The following is a 20,220-nucleotide window of genomic DNA, read 5'->3' as shown; positions in this document are numbered from 1 at the left end:
ATGATTAATTAACCTACTGATTGTTGTCTTGGAATTTTTTTTTTTTGTTCAACCAACAGAGCGAAATCTGAACAGCTGTAAGGCTTCAGTTAGGGACCCTGGAAGCAGCAGATGTTGGTCTTTTTTTCCTGAGAATAGTTGTGCAATAAGTAGTTTTGTTGTTTGATTGCTGACTAATTGAGTAATCATCTGGTTGTTTTAGTTTAGTTGTCTTTTTCGGCTGCTGCTGTGGAAAAATATGTTGTTTAACAGGTTATATAGTTGTATATTATTGTGACACTGAAATGAAAACATATGTGTTTTCTGTGTGTGTGTGTGTGGGGGGGGGGGAGACAAAAATAACACGAATAAAAACTGCATCAACTGTTCCATGGTTCCTCTACTGTGTGTTTTACTTTTGTCATCTCCTAACAAACAATGTGAGTGTTGCCTAATTTAGAATAGAGTTGCTAAATTTTCTGATGGAAGTGCAGCAAATATGAGCAAGTCACACGATGCTCATTATTCAATTTTTTTTCCTTGAGTTGAATGTAGATTATATGTGGATCATAGTGTAAAAGAGATCTATACAAGTTTCCAGTAAGATGGTTTTCCATTCAAGAAGACTGAGGAGATGCTATTCAGGAGATGCTAGTGTTGTGTTTGGTTAGGTCACAATCAGCAGAGCTACTGTATGGCTGCGCTGTGTCACATGATCATTAACGATGTGATTGGCCTGAACGCAGTTTTGTCTTGTTTAGTTTTTAAAGCTGTCAGAAATAACTTGTTGTTGACAGTATGTCAATAAAAATAAAAAAATATGTCTTTGTTTGGCAGCATGAGTCTGAATGAAAGCTAATAAATGTGAAGATTTTGGGGGATTTTTCTTGTAAGCTGATGTGGTGCAGGTCTGACGACCTTTCAGTTGTCATAATCAAAACAACACTTTTAACCACCAGTAGCTTGGGATAACAGTAGACCCATGGAAAAGAAAGCAGCGATACCAACGGCCATCTATGCAAATGGAAACAAATACCACTGTGGTAGCAGTGTTAGCCACTCGACAGTGTCTGTCAACTGAAGTGAAGCAAATTCAAATGAGCCTCAGCCCCTGTTTGGCACCATGTAGCTTCTGTCTGTCTGTTTGTCTGTCAGACATGTTGAAGTCTACGTGCTCACCATTTATTTCTGAAACGTGCACGTGATTGAAACCTGTTGATGATATTTATAGACACAGGACCAGGATCAGACCCACAAAAGTTTGTTCTTTTGTTTGTTTTCCTCACGCTGTTGTGAAAGGTGAGCTCTGCGTTAGGTCCAGCCCCACCCATCGCTGAGCTGAGTTTCTTCGTCTGTTTGGGTGCAGAGTTACTGTACCGATGAGCTGCGTGATTGCGTGTGTGTCATTATTTAATATAATAAGATTTCAGTGTACAGGGCAACCTGTAATTATTCCTTTCTGTGAAGGAGTTTGACCTGCTTTTGTTTCCTCATTTTAGCCATCAGGGGTAATGCCTAGCATTGTCTCTTTGTGTTAGCTTCTTCCTCATGATGAACATTTTAAGTCTTAGAAGTTTGTTTTTCCTCCAATAGATTACTTCAGGATTCTTGATGTGGGGCAAAGGGTTGCATGGAGGGCTGCTCCGTTTTTGGAAGCATGTTATGAAAGATGAACAGGCTCGAACAGTCCTTCCCTCTCTGCCTTTCTGTTTTTGTTCTCTCTTTCCTTTTTTTATAGCTAAATTTGTCTGTACTCTTTAACTGAGGTAACCCATGAATGTCAGTCCTCTCTGTGCTGGGTTGCTGTTATTTAACACTGACATACTATTCAAATCCAATAAACATTGTGTTGATGGTCTACTGAGGGGCTAACTGGTTGTCTGGCTGGCTATTTATGGATGGACTGTAGCTTATTGGCCATTGCGGTAAGAGATTTCTTCTTCTTTGTAAAAAAAAAAAAACGTAACCCAAAGGAATTCCAGTGTTCCCTTGTGACAGGAGATGCAAGCCATTTGCTCCACAACTTTGTTTTGATAAGTTGAATGAGATGTAGGCCATTTTGTTCTCCGTGTCAGCCTGACCTATATGATTCAAGTGACGTATTACATCACAAACCCAACTCGATTAGCACTGAAACTTAAGGCTGGACTGAGAATTGATCCCAGCACGGCCGTAGGACAATCAGCATCTCATGGCTGGTGATGGGGGAGTGGGGGGGTGGGGAGTGGAAGTAGATTGGGTAGAGCAAAGGAAAGAGTTAAGAAAACTTGTGTTAAAGCAAATTCCCTCCTGGTCTCTTTCTGTGTTATCAGTTCCTCTGTAGGGCACTGCAGCACACACTGCATTTATTCAAAGGCCCAGTGTCACACGCCTCTGTGGAAAAGAGCCCCGAGGACCATACTTTTTTTTTTTTTTTTCTCCCCTCTCTGCCCCCTTCCACCCTCTACTCCTCATCCTCCCCTCCATCAAGCTCTGACTCTCTCCAGCCTTCATCAGGCTCCTCTGTAGAGTTACAGGCCTATCCGTGTCTGCTGGTGTCACAATTTTATGAGACGTGCATAACTAATAGCAGGAGAGAATAATAGGGGATGTTGAATTTTACTGATATTAGTTGAGGTAGATGTTTAAAGTTTGACTGCAATAGAACTGGAGGCAAACACAGACGAGAAAGCAAATATGGCCCCAGTTTCTTTGTTAATCAAGAGTTTGGCTGTGCTGCAGGAAACTGAAGGAGGGCTATGTGATATGTTAATGTAGCATCTTTTGTGTAAAATAATACCATCAAAGTGTTTAGGTTATTCCTGACTTGTCCCGGAAGTGTGAGGCTGTGTTCGTGTGTAACATGAAAAAAAGTAAACAAACGTTAACGTCTCCTTTCTCTGCGAGACTTGCAAGGATCAGTGGATTTTCTCCATGTTGAACTTAATCACCGGATCTGCCGAGCGGAGATCTCCCGGAGCATGTGATCATTTATCAGGCTCCTTCTCCCCCTCTCTCCCTCTCCCTCTCTCCCCCTCTCTCTCTGGTTCGGGGCTACTTTCACCCTCTCCTCAGTCAGAGCGCAGAGCCAGTGCTGAGTGCAGAGAGTCATGTGGTGGTTCCAGGCTAGAGGAGGAGCCCATCTGAAAGACATGTGCACAGGAGGTGACGAGGGATATTAGCCCAATCATCTTTGTTTAGGGCATACAGAGAGTCCTGGGAAATGTCTTAAAGTCATTGATAAGATGAGCTCCCCTCATAATGCTCCCCTTTGTCCAGGATCAGGAAGTCAGCTGAAGCACTTGGACTATATATAGTCATTTACAGCATAATGCCTATGGATGGGTTTGGCACAGCATGGGTGCAAGTTATATTTGTATATTTTTAGGGGATGTAATGAACTGTTTCTGATGATATTTTTTTTTTTGCAGTGGTTCTAAATTGCATCATAATCAAATGTTAGCATGAAAGTGTGCCATTTCTTTGTTGCTTTAGCTTAGAGTTTGTGATTAGGACTGGGAGATAAATGTGCATCAGGGAAGTAAAGGGGAAACACCATGCCACCATTAACAAAGACATAAATAGATCCCAGAAGCTGTGTACAGTATTTAATAACTTGTTCTGCTTTTTTTTGGAAACATACAAGATTTACAGAACCTCTAATGGAATAAAGAGAAGGGTGGATACAAGATTATAATTTTACTGTGGGCTCTTTTCTCTTGAGATGTTCCAGGTTTACCTATAGATGTTGATGTGCATGTTGCAAGTTGGGATCTTTAAGCACAGGGGTTCATATGTTGACATGTATAAAGTGAAGTTTGAAGAAATCAGTGTTTACTTTCTCTTCCTGGTCATAGTGCTTGAGCGAGGCAATTTTTTTGGGACACCAACAGTACATGAAAGCATGAAGAAGGGTGTGTGTGCTGAATATACTGTACGTTACCATGGTGTGTGGCAGTTGGTGTAGGTGATGTGTTTTATAAATTTGCACGCGTTTGTTGGATTATTTTACCTGTTAAAAGTGCCGCGACCAGGTGCCATGTCTTAACTATGTTGTTGCAGCACAAGTGCAAACTGAACGGCCCTAATGGAAAGTCAGAGGGCATCAATAAATAAATCATATTATTATCTGAATTTTGCATGTAGTTATGACATGAACCCACAATTGTAGCCAAAGTGAGATGATGTGGGTTTCTAACAGTTGAAGTTTTGGTAAGTGCATGTTGGAAAGAGGAATGTGCCTAATATTGATTTATAGCAGACACCAGTGTGTGTGTGTGTGTGTGGTTATTTAGTAGAAGTCTGGTGTCGTTTTCATGTGATTTACAGAAAGTAAACATGGTGGGTGATCATGTGTAATGGCGCTGCACTCTATTGCAGCACTTCTGCATTCAGAGGCTGCAGATTTATTAACATATCGGTCCTGCTGCCTTCAGGTAGCTGCAGGGATTTTTATGAGCTAAACTTTTCATCTTGCATAAAGAAGCAGTGGATAACAGATACAAAAATCATACTTATTGATTGATAAATGCAGTCTTTTTTTCTTCACAGTTTAAAGTGGTGGGAGTTTGTTCAGTTAAAATGCTTTATTTCAATTTTAAACATTAACCAGTTATTGCTGACATGTTGGTAGATTAATTTTGCCCCAGAAACCCAATGTGTGCTATTGGAAGTATTTGATTTTTACATTTCTGGAGACTTTAGTAGTTGTATACTTCATTGTCTGATGCTTATGTCCTAATGTTTTCTTTCTCATTTTTCCTCAGGAGTTTTTTGATCACGCAAAGAAGCTGTGGGACGATGAAGGAGTGAAAGCATGCTTTGAGAGGTCCAACGAATACCAGCTCATCGACTGCGCACAATAGTGAGTTCAGACTTTAAAAATACATGTTACTGAGCGAGGCATGAGTGAGCTGGTGTTATTTTTCAGCCTGTAAACCATAGTCACATCCCTGCTTTGTCCTCTTTGCGTCTGTGCTGGAGGTGGAAGCTCTGCGGTGTGCACTAGTGTCATGTCATTTACGAATATGGCTGAGATATGTTTACTCTGGGTGTGGCAAGTCGAGTAACAATTGCAGTCGTCCTTTGGAAAATTATACATATAACTCCTCTCGTCAGCTCGCTTGACATTTTTCCATGGCAATATGAAAAGTCTGACATGACCTGTATTAAAATGTCCACACTGTAATCAGTGGAACTGTTGCATCCGTTAGATGTGGTAACAGCATACCCATGAAGTCAAGAGTCAAAATTTCCCTGTTGCTATACACTGAGCAAAATCTTTGTAGGTCATGATTTGATATTGGCCACCATCTGTGTAGAACCTTGCTTAATACAATTGTTCTTTAGATGCCTTAGTTGGGAAACGCTGATAACTGCTGTGTAGCAAGCTGCATGAACTGACACCTCTTTGCATGTAGCCCCAGATTGTTTGGAAGGCTTCACCAGTACCTCAGGTCACCATAGGGTGCTGGTTGTACACAGTGGAGGGGCCCTTCTGTTGCCTGTAAAAGGAAGTTTGGATATGCAAAGTGAGTCACTGATTAGACTGCTCTCCTTTTGCTTCCTCTCTGACTCACCTCTGGATTCACATGTAAATATGAGGACATGTACGTTGGTGTGGCCCGCTGCAATTTGTCTCCGCCCATCCCAAAGGTTAGCTCCCTTTATCGCCCGAGGGTTCGTTCAAAGGCACACTTTATCAGTGAGTGGGGGATATTGGTTGGTTTGCTAGTGAATTTTGTGAGCCTGCGTGACATGGGTGGAGCCACGGAGATGTTTTAATGATGGTATAGCACGTAGACAAACAGTCTCTGTACTCTCTTTCCTGAATATCTTCCGTTCCTTGAACATAAATTTGACTTCGGGTCAAGTCCTCCCTGGTCGTCCTGCCTGTAAGCGGCCTCCATAGAAAGGAGAGAGAAAGTCAGGTGATGGTTGGGAGAGTCACATGAATCTGTAAGGTGGAGCTGTTTCAGTCCAAGGCCTGTGTTTGTCTTTGCTGCTCTGAGTCAGTCTGTGCCTGTGTGCGGTGGGACAACACACAACACACAATGTAAAAAAAAAAAAAAAAAAAGCATGTTGTGTTTATTCTTGTCATTATTCCAGTGCCATGATGACATCGTGTTGTATTATTAGTTTTATAGATCTTTATTACTTCCTTGTAACGACCTTTGTAAATGCCAAAATTTTCTGTTTGGTAATGAGTAAAAACACTGAGGCCTGCAACCAGCCAAAGCACTGATAATACAGCTGTCCAGAGTATTCTGGCTCATATGTGACATTTCTGGCGTGTGTGTGTGTTCTTTCTATCTTACGTCTCCTTTTGTGTTAACTTTTTAAAGTCATATAAACTTCTTCATTAACCTTTCATTTGATTTCCTGTTTCCCCCTGCCTTTCATGCTGTCCTCCTATCACCGCCCTCTTGAGCCATTATGTCCCTTCTGATTGGCTTAGAGCTGGTGGGCAGTTGTGTTATTGGGTCAATAAATCATCAATGAAGAAGTTTGATTTACGTCTGCATAATTGTAGTGAGCCTTTTGTGTGTTATCACATGACACCATATTTGTTGTTCCTTATATTTTATTCAGTTTCTTGTGTTTTCTATTGTCTTTTTTTTTTACTGTGGTAAAGGAGAAATGTTTTTTTTCCACATTTGAAATCATTTTTAAGCCTTACTGCCTCTGTTGTCAGAGCCGTGTGTTTGATTAAAGTCTGGAATTTGTCAGACTGCGTGGCCTCTTGCTTACTTCCTCTCTTAGGTTTAACCTCCGTATGAACTCTGTGGACGGAGGGCATTCATAGATACTCTTGTCCTACATGGCATCAGACCTGTCTGTGTGTGACAGACTTCACGCACATACCTATTGTTGTTATGGCTGCTCTGGCTTCACTGTCCTGGAAGTAGTGAAACACTGCTATCCAACTAGGTTGAAAGGAAGGGAACAAAGGTCGTTATTTTGGACACTGGCTGTATTGATTTCTCTTCTGTGCACTGTAATGTTCGGTATTTTGATATTACTGGTGTTTGGTGAACGTCTCTCTGTGTTGTTTCAGTTCAGAGAAGGTATTTTTGACTGCGGGTATGTGCCATTGCTAGCTACTTTTAGCCTCGTATAATCCTACACTCAATCCAGGAAGCTTTCACTTCATCTTTTACTATTGTTCTCCACACCTGCTTTTTCTTTTTTGTGTCCAATGTCCACTGATTTGTGTTTGAGTAGTAGGCTCTGTCTTAGATCATGAATGCGATAGGAGTGCTTTGCGAATCTCTGAGAGTAAACTAAAGAGGAAGTTGGCTTGCATGTTGCTGTTTGTGGGGAGGAACAGATTCAGGAACTGTACACAAAAAAACACACACAATAGATATATTGTTGGTTAGGTATAGATTTATATTTTGTAAAGGCAGATGATACACCTCTGCCATTTTAGCATGTGTTGTCCTTCACAGACCTTGCTCCACCGGCAGATATTTTTTCCAGCAGGCCTAGCGCTGGATGGCCCATTGGACAGAGGCACAGGAAATAAGTACAGGCCGATGGCGAGCGCTTGTTATGCCAAAGAGCATGTCCATATCGATGCTTTTGGAATCCTGTCACCCATTGATCTGCCCTCTGCATTGCACATTTATACGTTTTAAGAGCACAGATATGTGTCTGCCAGTTGATTGATTATGAGCTATTTTCAGCTGCGGCAGGCTGGTTCCATTGCAATGCCTTGAATGTGTCAACGGCAAAATCAAACACTTTTTCACACGCAAATCTGAACTCCCAGGCCTCATACTTTGCCTTTTTTTTTTTTTCCTCCTGTGTTTGTTACTGTCCTGCAGTAAATATGACACAGTTGATGACACAATTGATGTGCTGAGGTATATCCAGCTGTAGAAGGTGATTGTTATCTAGTGTTAGCTGCTGTCTGGGCTGGTATGAAGTGTAGTCTCTGGTGTTGGTGTGCTCTGTGATGGCTGGCATGCCGGGCTGCAGCAGAGAGCGGCGCTGCCCTGGATGGTGATGGTGCTGGAGTCAGGGTGTGTTACTGAAGAAATGAGGCTACGATACAGCTGGAGTTTATTCCTGCTATGGAATAAACGAGGCCCAGGAAGGGGTTGGTGATGCGTTGCGGCGCAGGAGTATGATGGAGGCCGAAACTCGACTTAGATGCTGTGTTTTATTTCACATTCTTCATGATTATAAATTGTTCGTCCCATATTTGGCTGGTCAGCATGAATCAATTTTTTTAAGGTCACTTAAATGTCCATAATGTGTTTGGAAGAATGAAATAAGGACTGTAAAAGTTTAATTTGCTAGCCTTATCTTAGCTTAAACATTAACATAAGGCTACATAACATAAAGGAAGCTTATCATGTGGTCTCTTGCTGGAAACATGTACACATTTGACCCCTTTGAATGACCTCTGACATAATGTACAATTTATTTAATGTGATGTATCGTTTTACATGAAACAAATTCAGCTAAAATGTCAAGTGAAATACAACAGACCCGATCACAGAGAATCTGTCCAATGTTCTTCAGTCTTTCAAAGCCTTTTCTGTGTGACTAATGATGACCAAAAAAAAAGCAGGAGAGTGAGTCAATCGATTGATCAGTTTCATATGCCACAGTGTAAGTGTTGTTGAGATGGCCCAGGATGGAGAGACACACACACACACAGCTGGGGCGGGACAGGTCTCCAGCTGTCCCATAGAATCCTGGAGATGGGGCCCTCTATATATATATATATATATATATATATATATATATATGTGTGTGTGTGTGTAGATACTTCTGAAGCTGGGTCTGGTTCCTGGCCGAGGCTGCGGCCGGGGTTGGGGCAGGGTGTAGTGCTGGTCACGGGACTCTGTCACCAGCCTGAGGGCCACTGACACAGTCATCTGGGGCAGTAAAGTGCTAAGAATGGTCGGCATTGTCAGGCAGCCCCGGCCCCTGAAGGGCCAAGAGAAACAGAGGGGCTACGCTTCACAAACAGTAGCTCTCCTCAATAAGGAGCTTCTTCTGTTCACGGAAGAGCCCGAGAGAGCGATATTTATACACTGGCTGCATGTCACTGCTGCTTTTTTGTGTCACCAATAAGTTGATTCGATTCTTAATGTTTTTGCTGATTTGATTTACACCATATAATACAAAGAGATCAGTGTGACTGTGACCATCTCTGAGCTCTAGGTGTTTCTTACATGTCCAAACTGATCTGTTTGTTCATATTTAAATTTGATAGCTCTGTTTTAAACATTTCTCTTTGTGGTTTTAGGCCTAATTTGTAAGGAAACTATTCATTTTTATATATATATATATATACCAGAAACTGTGATGGATCTGGCAACCTGTCCAGGGTGAGCCCCGCTTCTCATGGATGGATGGATGTATCAGAGTATGACATATCGAAAAGATTAAGATGTATTAAATTAAACAGTTATATTTACAGCTGATGTGCTACAGAAAGTTAAAGGAAAAAGAAAGAAAAGCATGTGAAACCAGTATGAAATATTATTTATAAGTTATTATTACTTCTTTTGCTACTAGCAGAGTTAACACTTCTGTTTACTATAGCCTAGTTCATATTGTAATGATGACTAATAATAAAACACGAAATACTTTCTTCATAAAACGACTCATAAAATGCCTTAATCCAGATTAACAAAAACCTTTGTGTCGCTTGTTAAAATCAGATGACCCTGCTGTCAGCTGACTGAGGAATAATCAAAGGGGGCACTATGGAAGTGTGTTTGAATATATCTGTGTGTGTTGTGTGTGTTGTGTGTTTGTGTGCATGATTTCTGAGGGAAAAAGGAAGGAGTGGTTTTGAGCTGAACTGTAGAATCTGATCTACTGGAAGCTCAGTGGGACTCCCAACTACACAAACCACTGTCCTTAAGGTTGTTAGAGCCCCCTGTGGGACTGACTCTCTCTCTCTCTCTGTTCCTCTGTCTCTCTCTCTCTCTCTCCCTGTCTCTCTCTTCAGTCCTCTCTTGAGGCCAGAAAGAGATAGCAGCAGAGAGGATGTTGTGGAGCACATGAGAACACATGCCAAGCTTTTTCCAAACTGTCTGTGTGTGTGTGTGTGTTTGTGTGTAAATGCTTCTCACAAATGCCTGTGTCATTTAGTGTGTCTGTTATTGTTAGTAGTTGTTTTTTTTTTTTTTTTGTCCATTAGTTGAGTTTTTAAAATACGTTGGAAACTAGAAAACTCTCATCCCGTCTGGACATTTTGAAACTAGTTAAGAGAGCCTAAAGCTGCACGGCATAGCATGCTACATGTCACAAGATTAGCTACACTGCCACTGTGTTTCTAGAGACCAGAGTCTTTGACATCCTCTGTTTAGTTTAGTCAATGTGTTTAAAAAAAAAAAACCCACCACACTGATCCACAGCAAAATGGATCTATCATAATGCACAGTATGAGAATTAAAAAAATTAATAAAAAAAATCAGTACTGATGAGGTTTTCCTCAGTTGTTGTTTGTTCTGGCTGTTCAGTGTGAACCGTGTTGCAAAGAATTAATGTTCCTCCTAAAGATGGGGAATGGTAGCTATAAATAGATTTTTATTTTTGGGTTAAAATGTGCGTCCATTTTAAAGGACAGACAGAGACACAGAGCGAGGCTTGTGAATGGCGGATATCTGTGAGTCTGTTACTGCGTGCCGACCACACACACACACACACACATATACCTTTCTTTCTCTCTCTCTCTCACACACACACACACACACACACCCTGCTGTTGACCAGGAGTGTAAAGACACAGTCTGCTGGAGGACAGCAGTGGCGCTGCAGGTTCCCTGCTCAGAGATTGTGGAATGGTCGTCTATAGACTCCCCTTCCCCTCCTCCTCCAGCCCTGTTACTCCTCCTCCCTTCTCTCTCTCTCTCTCTGTTCACTGAGACTCCCCCTCCTCTCTCCCCCTCTGTCGCTCCCTTTTCTCCCTCTCTCCCCTTCCACCCCCCCCCCCCCCCCACACACACACCCCCCTTAGAGCTTATGTAAACTAGCTGTGGAGCCAGGGCAAGCGGAGGCTATTTTTAGCAGCAGCACTGCAGAGCAGAAACTGGCTAGGGTCACGTGTGCGCAGCCGAATCAAAGGGAGTATCCCGGCAATGCGCTGTAAACAAAGGGAAGGTCAGTAGCAGAAGGTGAGACACAAAACGCCTCTGTGTTGGTTTTGTGTGTTACTGTCTGTATGTGTGTGTGTGTATAAGAGAGAGAGACTATGCACTGCCTGGCCATATCTTCTCTTCTCCTAATGACCTGACATAAAACAAATCATTGTGAGTGTATGAATGCACTCATATGCTTTCCTGCTCCCTCTGTCTCCCCCTACTCCACTCTCACACACACACAGCTCAACCATTTCTTCCACTGCTAGAGACAGAGAGTGGGGGGGGGGGGGCTGAACTGATCAAAGCTGGGTTTGACACGCAAGGAGACATTTTGCTGTCTAATCATGACAGGGGCTCCCAGCTCCACACTTTCTTCCCCGTCAGTGCCGAGCCGGCCTTCGCCGAGTGAGCAACAGCAGACACAGAGCAGCCACACAAAATCCATCAAAGAGCACATGACCATGTGTGTTGTAGCATTGACATTAGCATGTTTCGTATCACATGAGGGTTTCAAACCCTTCAGAGCCCTGCTCAAAGTTTTTGCCTGGCTTTTAGTGACTAGCAAGCGAGGCCAGAGGGTGTCCAGCCACACCCAGGCAAAAGGTCTCTCTCCACCTTGGCCACTAGTCAAACAAGCTTCACCTTTCACCTCCTGTGGAATGTGGTCAGAGAGAGAGAGGGGGGGGGGGTACAAAGCTATTAATAGAAACCTTTTATATTTTTGTGTCACAGTGGTTTGTTGACAGTTTGAGCTGCTATGTGTTTCATCAGGCTAGCTCGGAGGCTAACTTAAGTAAACATTTGGCTCTTGGTCTGGCGGTTTTCGTCAGATGATTTATTGTTGTAGACATTTTTAACCTGGGATTATAGAGGTCTAATTTACTTCCAGTCACTGAGTAAAATTGTCTCCCGGCATGAAAATATGTTTTGCCAGGGAACATCCGGTTCTTCCTCTTCTTTTTTTTTGCGGTGGTGGTTTTTTGGAGTGACACTCTACACTAAAACAATATTTATACAGTAATGCATTTCCAGTCCACACCTGATCTGTACTACTACTGCAACAGGTCAAACAAAGACACAGTGTACTTTTTACGCGTGTATTACTTCACCAAGTTGTCTGTGTTTCAACATGGTAACATGAAGTTGTTTTATTTTAAAAGTGTGTATTTATTTTTCTACAATTTCAGGCTGTGTGATAAATTAAGGAATGTCAAATCGTTCTTTAAATCATGTCATTAATGATAGTTGAAGGTTGATGACATGATGGTTATGTAAGTAGCTATCAAAAATCATCTTTCATCTCACATATTTTTCAGTTGTCCTTTGTTTTTATGGCCTTTACAGAAATTTTGAGTAAGCCACAGGTATGATAGTTTAATTTTATAGTATACTTATACTAGCAAGACATCCGTATCACCAGATACTGGCCTTATAAATGTAATAAACTTGAGATATCGGCAGATAAGTTTACACGGTTGTCTTCTTGTGATAGCTCAGCATTGAGGTTATTTCAACACTACAAGTTTAATTACCAAATTTGATAAGTCAGTTTCACCTTAGGGAAGGTTTAATGTTCACTGCAGTAAGGTGATAAATAAATATATATGCACATCTGCAGGAGTTGAACACTACTGGCATGTCAGATATTGGTAAAAAATTCGGTGTTGTACATCACGTACATATTCATAATAGCAAGAATTTTTGTTTAACTGAAAGTGAAAAGTTGGACTGGCACTGGATGTTTTTGAAATATCAAAGGTCAAATAAAACTTTATTTAGGTGTAATAGGAACAGAATTCTATTTGACATACGTTTTATTTCTTCTACAAACTACAGGAATTATCTGCAGCAGCAGATCCTAACTGCATGTACACATCAAATCACTTTCATTTCCCCTGATCAGCTCTCAGACAGGACAGAGGAAACCGTCTTGGTAGTTCGTACAGGCTGAGATGACTGTTTGTTTTGATTGCTGCATTTCTATAGGCTGGGTGTGCTGCTTCAACATCTCCACGGTTCGAGGTTACCAATTGGCCGTACAGCATCATTTTCCAGTGTGACTTACTGTAGCCCGGCCCATCTCACAGGACTCCTATTGACTGCACTGTGACTTCCTTATTTGTTATTTCACGGTTCAGCTCGCTGTATATATCCCTGTTGGGCTAATTCATCACAAGTGACACTGCATCCATCAAGTGATGGCAGTATGTAACTTATGTAATTGTGTGTCTTTTATATGCCACACAATACATATTGTGACTTTTTTGTAGTTATGTGCTTGAGACCTCTGCCTTTCTATGCCTAAATTTGCGTTGCCCTCCTACCAAACACACGCATGCACACAGTGACACACATACAGTGCAGAAAGCTAGCACAGAGCGTGGTCCTGTTTTGTGTTGATGTATGGGAGATCTGGGAATGGAAGGATACAAGTGCAGCCTGGCTTAGGAAGAGACAGGGGGGATAGAGAGAGAGAGAGAGAGAGAGAGAGAGGGAGAGAGGAGTGGTATGGACTGACTGTGGTTGCCATGGGAACCCAGCTGCTAAAACCAGGCAGGGTCAGTGTGGAAGGGAGGCTGTGTGCAGCAGGAGCGAAGGGATGCCCCCCGGAGGCCAGTTTGTGAACTGTATGCACACACACACACACACACACACAGAGAGGCCTGGGCAGCTCGAGCTATGGCTGAATTTCTCCCAGAGAATCTGCATGTTTAATGTGTTAGGATGAATTAATTTGTCTGTAGTTATGGCCGGTTTTTTAATCACCAGGTGGTTCAGCCTGCACAGCTTAGTCCGGGCTTATGCAATCTGATCTGATCCTGTAGACTCTGCTGTCTGATATTAGTCATTGGTTATTGACTTCTGATTTAGGGAAAAGAGGAAAAGCTCATTTTCACTGGGTCACCGATTGACTTGCAAGCGGAACAACTAATTTGACATGGAAGCTGCTGTTGTTTACAGGCAGGAGAATTGAAACCTGCTCGATATTGTGGATTCGACTATTTTTACTTGTTTTGCTATTTTTGGCACAGGCTAATTCAGTAGCTGACGGAACGTGTATCGATGTTGGGCTAGATTATTATTTAGAGAAACCCATAAGTCAATTTCACAGTGAGAACTGTGTTTGGAAGCTCCACATGGGACACAGCTCAGGCCTGACAGAGTCCCCTCGGTCCCACTGTAGCTTGAACTTGGCGGCTGAGTCTATTTTAAACAGAAACGGTGTAATGGTCCACGTAGACACTGAGCAGAGACAAAGGGGTATTAAAATGTATTTTACATTTTTATACAACACCTTTCAAAACCACGACTTGATGCGGCTCTGGAAGGCGATTTGGCGGCCTTGAGATAAAGCAGGCACTTTTGTTTACACAAGATTTGGTTTGACTTTCAGGAGTGTCTCCGTTCTTGCTCCTATATTTAGGAAGTACCCACTGAGCCGTTGATGGATTTGTCTAGTTTCAGATCCATCTCCCAAACTGCACAGTGTTCCTGTTTGGATGGATGAGTTGAACCCCGGGCTCAGATCTTTCCACCAGGTGACCAGGATCCTGCACAGCTCCACCTTCACTCTGTCCCGCTGCACGTGGCTCTGCGTGCTGTACCAGCTCAATACAATCTGACAGTCCGTGTTATGTGATGAGCTCTGTGTGTGTGTGTGTGTGTGTGTGTGCTGCTGCTGGTTTCGTTAGGGATACAGGGTGTGTTTTGTAAGAGAGGACAGATGAAGCAAGTCAGATTTACAATATTGATAGTAGATCAGATTGTTCTTCTAGGAATTATTCAGCTCTGTAAATCCAGTATTATTAGTTCCCTAACTTCATTTGTTTGAAGTGTTTTGTGTGGATACACATTGTTTCTGTTGCTGTGTTATATTTTCAAGTATATAATGGATTCATTCTTTAACCTGGACAAAACCTGAGCAAATAAGAAAAATGTTTAACGCTCGTATACAACTTTACAGCGTGTTGGATCTGCTGCTGTGTCCAGTAGTGAGTTTTAAAGCCACTGTCACCAGTCAGTTGGAGACTAAAGTGAAAGTCCATTATGTTGGCCCGAGCGGCTCAAAATATGGAAACTATTGATCGGATGCTCTGCACTGCTAATTAAAGATGGTCCGCTATTTGTAAAAAGTCAACCCAATTATCAAATGAGCACATGAGGCTGGGTGCTGCCGGTTGGTGTGAAGGTTGCCAGTGTGTTTGAAGAGGACACTTTTCCAGCCTTTTTCCGGTGTTAAAGAAACTTTTCGCTGCCAACGTTTGGTTTTGCACGGGTTGTTTTCGAGCGTACACTTTGGTTCAGTGCCTCTACTTTATGTTCTCTTTGTTGTTTATGTGTTGGTTGCTGAATCTTTAAAGTGAGTAAATGGAGCAAGAGCTTGTATAAGTACTCTGATTTAGGAAGAAGACGCTATAGAGCGTTTTTTTAATGCCCCCTGCTTTCTCACCACCATCTTCCCTCTGCCCCCTTTTCTGCTCAATGGGCAGCAACATGTGACCTGGACCATGTGGGGACTGGGGCCTGAGGCCCCCCAGCATCAACTGTCCCACAGCATATTGGTGTGTGTGTGTGCGTATGTTATGAAAAGATGAGGCAAACAACACAGAAAGACCAGGCCAAGTCAAGTGATACTGTCCATAACAAAGCCTATAGCAACACAGACTGGCCCGCAGGACCAGCACAGTGTGTTTAAGCTAAATACAAAGCCAAACCAGCCCCGAAGAGACTTGTTAGATACAAAATAGCAAATAACCTGCTACAGCCACACATTAAAGAGCCTCTTTTATAAGAAGGGGGTCACCATCTGAGGATTACAGCTCGTTTAATGTGTTTTGACAGATTTTAAAGAGGTAAAAACAAATTCATTAATGCACGCATGTACTTTGCCATGTTTACACTATACACAAAACTTATGGCCTGTTATCCCTCCCATCCACAAATTTGACAAAGTGACCACATCACACAAAGACCTCTGAAGCCAGCAGAGAACAGTACAGGGAGGAAATTGAAGAAAGCAGCACAAACCACAGATTTCCCTGGACCTTAAACCCAGCTTTTTTTTTTTTTTTTTTTTATTTACAGCTGTAGTTGCTGAAAACTGCACTCAAACCTTTTGATAAGGCATTATCTGGTCGGCCATTCAGCAATCAATGTTATCTTTTTCTGCATTTTTTTTTCAGGACCCCTGTTCTTTTATTTCTTAGCCTGGTACAGAGACTATATTTGGATCTACCAATAGTACTTCTGTCACATGGCAGTCACAAAGCGCTCAGTAATTATAACCTAGCTAGGTTTCTGCAAGGAAGCCTGGCTAAAAATACTCCCACATTGTTGCAGTGATGGAGCAAAAAGCTGGAGATTTATGTGGAGGTTTTGTGTGTGAATATGTGTTTGTCTGCTCAGAGGAGATGAGTGTGTGTGATACTCTACTGTATACCAGGTCTTTCTAAATGCACTGCAGTTCAATGAGTTTTGTGGTTGTGTTGTTACCAAAGAAGCGTTGATTGGTAAACACAGGGTATTAATTGTGTGATTTGAGGAATACGCTTGATGTTGCATGACTTCAGTGACACCAGTTTCGTTTAGATTCTCATCTAAAATCTCATATTTCAATTCCTGAGGGTTACAAATTCAACTTTGATACCGTGTATGATCGTCCCAGTTTTCCTACTTTCCTATCAGCTGTTAGGATGCTGTGCCGTACCTGGGTTACATGTAGTAGTGTAGGGATCCAGATGTTTTGGAATAGTTCATGGAGTCACCTTCCAGCAACCTCTCTTTTGCTCCATTTTAATGTTGACTTGTCATCAGCTTCACCTTCCCCTTACAGAGCTTCCATAGTGCACATATCTTGTCAAGCTCCGTCTTCTTTCACTGAACTCAGGGACAGGATGCCGTTTTTCATCCTCTTTATATTAACTTTTGCTAATATTGCCCAGTGCTTGCAGTGCTCTCACAGTTTTTTTGTTCCAACAACATCATGTGATAAATGATCTGTGTGTCAGCTCATACAGGTAGAAGATGGAATTGTGATTTATGTACTTGATTTTTTTTTTTTGGCAACCTGCATAGTTTACACCACTATTGAAGCCATGTTCTTCCTGGGTGTTCCATGTATCGGTGCTGTTTAAAGCCGCGCCAACGCATTATTGCCCTCTTTAGTCAGCAAAAATAGTTATCAGTCTTCATAAGATGCTGACAGAGCAGTGGTTCCCACCCTGTGTGTGGAGAAGCAAGTTAATGATATTCCTAAGAAATAAGGAAAGACTGCATGTTTCATTATTTAAATATTTTTTTTTCTTTTTGTATCTTTGGACCTCAAACTACCGAGGTGGCTTCTATAATGTGAAAACATTCACACAAGTAGATAGTTATTTGTGTTAATTGGTCATACATTTGTGATAAAGAGTCAGAAAACTAGAAGTCATACACTCCTTGAGGGTGGGTGTCCTGACTCGTAAATGATCAGGATACATTTTAGGGCACAAAAGGTCTCCAAATGTCAGGTTATACATTTAAAAAAAAAAAAAAAAAAAGGAAAGACATATGAGTAATTTACATGTTGTATCAGACCTGTGATCAGCCTGATTAATAAATAGTTAGTGTTTAAAAAGCTAAATAATTGATACGATTGTAAACTGATGAACGTACATACACAGTGAATGAGTTCAGAATTTGTTTGATATGATTACCTTCCTTTCATGTGTACTTTACATGTTCCATTTGGTGATGTGTTTACCATACACATATACAAAATTAGTGTGAGAAAGTCGAGTGCTTTTTCAGAAATAGCCTCACTTCTCTTTTTGTGTGGACGGCGTGAGACAGAAATAGTCTGCAATGAAAACATTGTTGTCAAAGCACATGAGCAGTGTGTCCGTTATCTAATGGTTCATAATGGAGCATTCATTCTCTGTTATTTAATTCTAGTTGGGTGTGTTAGGTGTGCTACTTTTTTTTTTAAGTGAAAATGAACTGACAGCCATCCACACAGAGAAACCCTAACCTCTCAGCACTAATCTTCTGTGCATCAGGTTTCCTGTAAGCTGCAGTTCGGGTTGTCTGTCTTGTGACATCTGGAAGCCGCAGAGGTTTCTGTACATGAACATGAAGGATGGTGAGACTGTTGCTGTTTGGTCCACATTGCTGTCCTACATACCAGAGTTACCAACTTCAGCTGTGGGTCAGGAAGATACTCGACACACCTTTATCTCCTCTGCTATAATGTTCACTCCATTGTGGTTTATTTCTGTCATATTAGAAGAATGGCTGTTACCTAGGGTCACGTTGTCCTGAGTTATCTATCTTCTATTTTCCATGTTGATGTATTTATCTATCTACATGAGCTATATAATGTTATAGAAAGCCCAAAGTGACGTCTGAATGCTGGAGTTTTCAACCAGCAGTCCCAGACTTAAAGATAATCCTTCAGTTTTGACAGAAACTTCTTAAATTTGTTGAGCCGTTATCATTAAATCTTCGGCCTTCTGCTTCATAAACGTTGTCTGAAATCATTAGGTAATTGCCAGGATTGTGTATGATTTTACATTTTACTCAGAGAGCAGTTTATGCCTTCTTAATGTGACTTTTATGGGTATTTAGGTCTGTTTTTACAGAGTTACACATTTGCATTTTGTGCTGGCAAACATATTTGTACTGCTGTTCTTTTTTTCAAGGGCAATTTTGGGCTTTGGGGCCCAGAGTTAGTTAATTTCTAACCCTGCTGTGGTCCACTGTTGCTTCCATAGTAAGGTAGTTGGGATTTTTCCAGATGTAATGTGTCATAAGGTGCCTTCAGTTAGCCGTGAAGTGTACATGTCACTGCACTGTATGTATGTATTGTGGCTCCTGGACTGGCCTGGTTAAAGTCTTTGCGGTAAGATCCAGAACATCCAGGGGCCTGCGCCGCCATGTGTCCCAAGCCTCGGTGTCTTGAGCCTGCCTGCTGTGCTGCAGAGAGGCCCAGCTGCTGCTGCTGCTGCTGCTGCTACCGCTGCACATGCTCTCTCTGTAGTGAAGAGACGGCAACAGCAAGCTGTCTAACCTCCACAATAACCGCCTTATGTAATCACTCTGGCTAGAGACAGACCAAAATAGCCCAGACTGTGCAGGCGTGCCCTCTTGTGGCGAGCTGCTGCCTAAACACCGGCCTACCAGGCCTCTACAGGAAGTCAGACATGGCGGCCTCCTCTTGCAGCAGTTACTGTTTGCAGATGTACTGCTCAGGAAGATGGTTATAATATGATGTGTGGCTTGTGGTTGATCAGATGGATGCTGTTGATGAAGTTCATATAAATTTCTTTTGGATGGGTTCATCATGAAAGTGAGTTGTGTCTGTAATGTTATAATTCTAAGTAGTGACGTGACATCACTTGTGTATTTGGAAGAAATAATTAAATCTTTTTTTTTTTTCTTGTTTTTCAGTTTCCTGGACAGAATTGACTCTGTAAGACAGAGCGACTACACACCAACGGACCAGGTCAGTTCTCTTTGTTATATATGCTCACTTTATAATCTGTACATCACCTCCAAAACATCCATTCTTATGTATATTCTTTTTTTTTTTTATCTTTGTCTCATGATGTGTAGGACCTGCTACGCTGCCGAGTGTTAACTTCAGGGATTTTCGAGACGAGGTTCCAAGTAGATAAAGTGAACTTTCAGTAAGTCTCCACTCATCAAACACAACACACATTTGTTGAGTGATTCCTATAACAATTGCTACCTTTGCTAACCAGCTAGCATGTTAGCATCCCATGTGCATCAATAACTTTGGGGGGGGGGGGGGTAAAAAAGAGAGAGACCTCACTGTAAAATGTAAATTTATATAAAAACATTCCTTCCTTTCACTTAATTCTTTCAAAAACAAAAAAATGTGTGTCCCACTGAAAGAAGTATTGTTCCATCTGATGCTACATTCTCTTTTATGCAGCAGATTATATCACCCAGTCCTTAAAAAAAAAAAAAAGACTTTCTTCTTGGCTTCCAGGAATTTCTTAAAAACTGCGCCTCACTGTTACACCAGTAATCCCAGCTGAAAAAGGCCTCTTGGGTGTTTTTTTTGTTTTGCTATATTTACCTTGGCCTCATGTTAAGAGGGCTGAAATGTCATAAGTTTGTTCCAGCGTGTGTGTCTGTGTGTGTGTGT

General features: G+C 41.8%; 1 protein-coding gene across 2 annotated transcripts in view; it reads left to right on the top strand.

Annotated features, from left to right (window-relative positions):
* Positions 1-20,220, top strand: part of LOC114449369 (guanine nucleotide binding protein (G protein), alpha activating activity polypeptide, olfactory type) — a 35,193-nt gene that overhangs the window by 11,308 nt on the left and 3,665 nt on the right. For both annotated transcript variants that reach the window (XM_028426972.1, XM_028426973.1), the window contains exons 5-7: positions 4,725-4,822; positions 19,497-19,551; positions 19,662-19,735. In XM_028426972.1, the coding sequence (XP_028282773.1) occupies positions 4,725-4,822; positions 19,497-19,551; positions 19,662-19,735 (227 nt within the window). The remainder of the gene's footprint in view (positions 1-4,724; positions 4,823-19,496; positions 19,552-19,661; positions 19,736-20,220) is intronic.

This window comes from Parambassis ranga, chromosome 17, assembly GCF_900634625.1.
Source record: "Parambassis ranga chromosome 17, fParRan2.1, whole genome shotgun sequence".
Classification (NCBI taxonomy): domain Eukaryota; kingdom Metazoa; phylum Chordata; class Actinopteri; family Ambassidae; genus Parambassis; species Parambassis ranga.
This window is presented reverse-complemented; position numbering and strand designations above follow the sequence as displayed.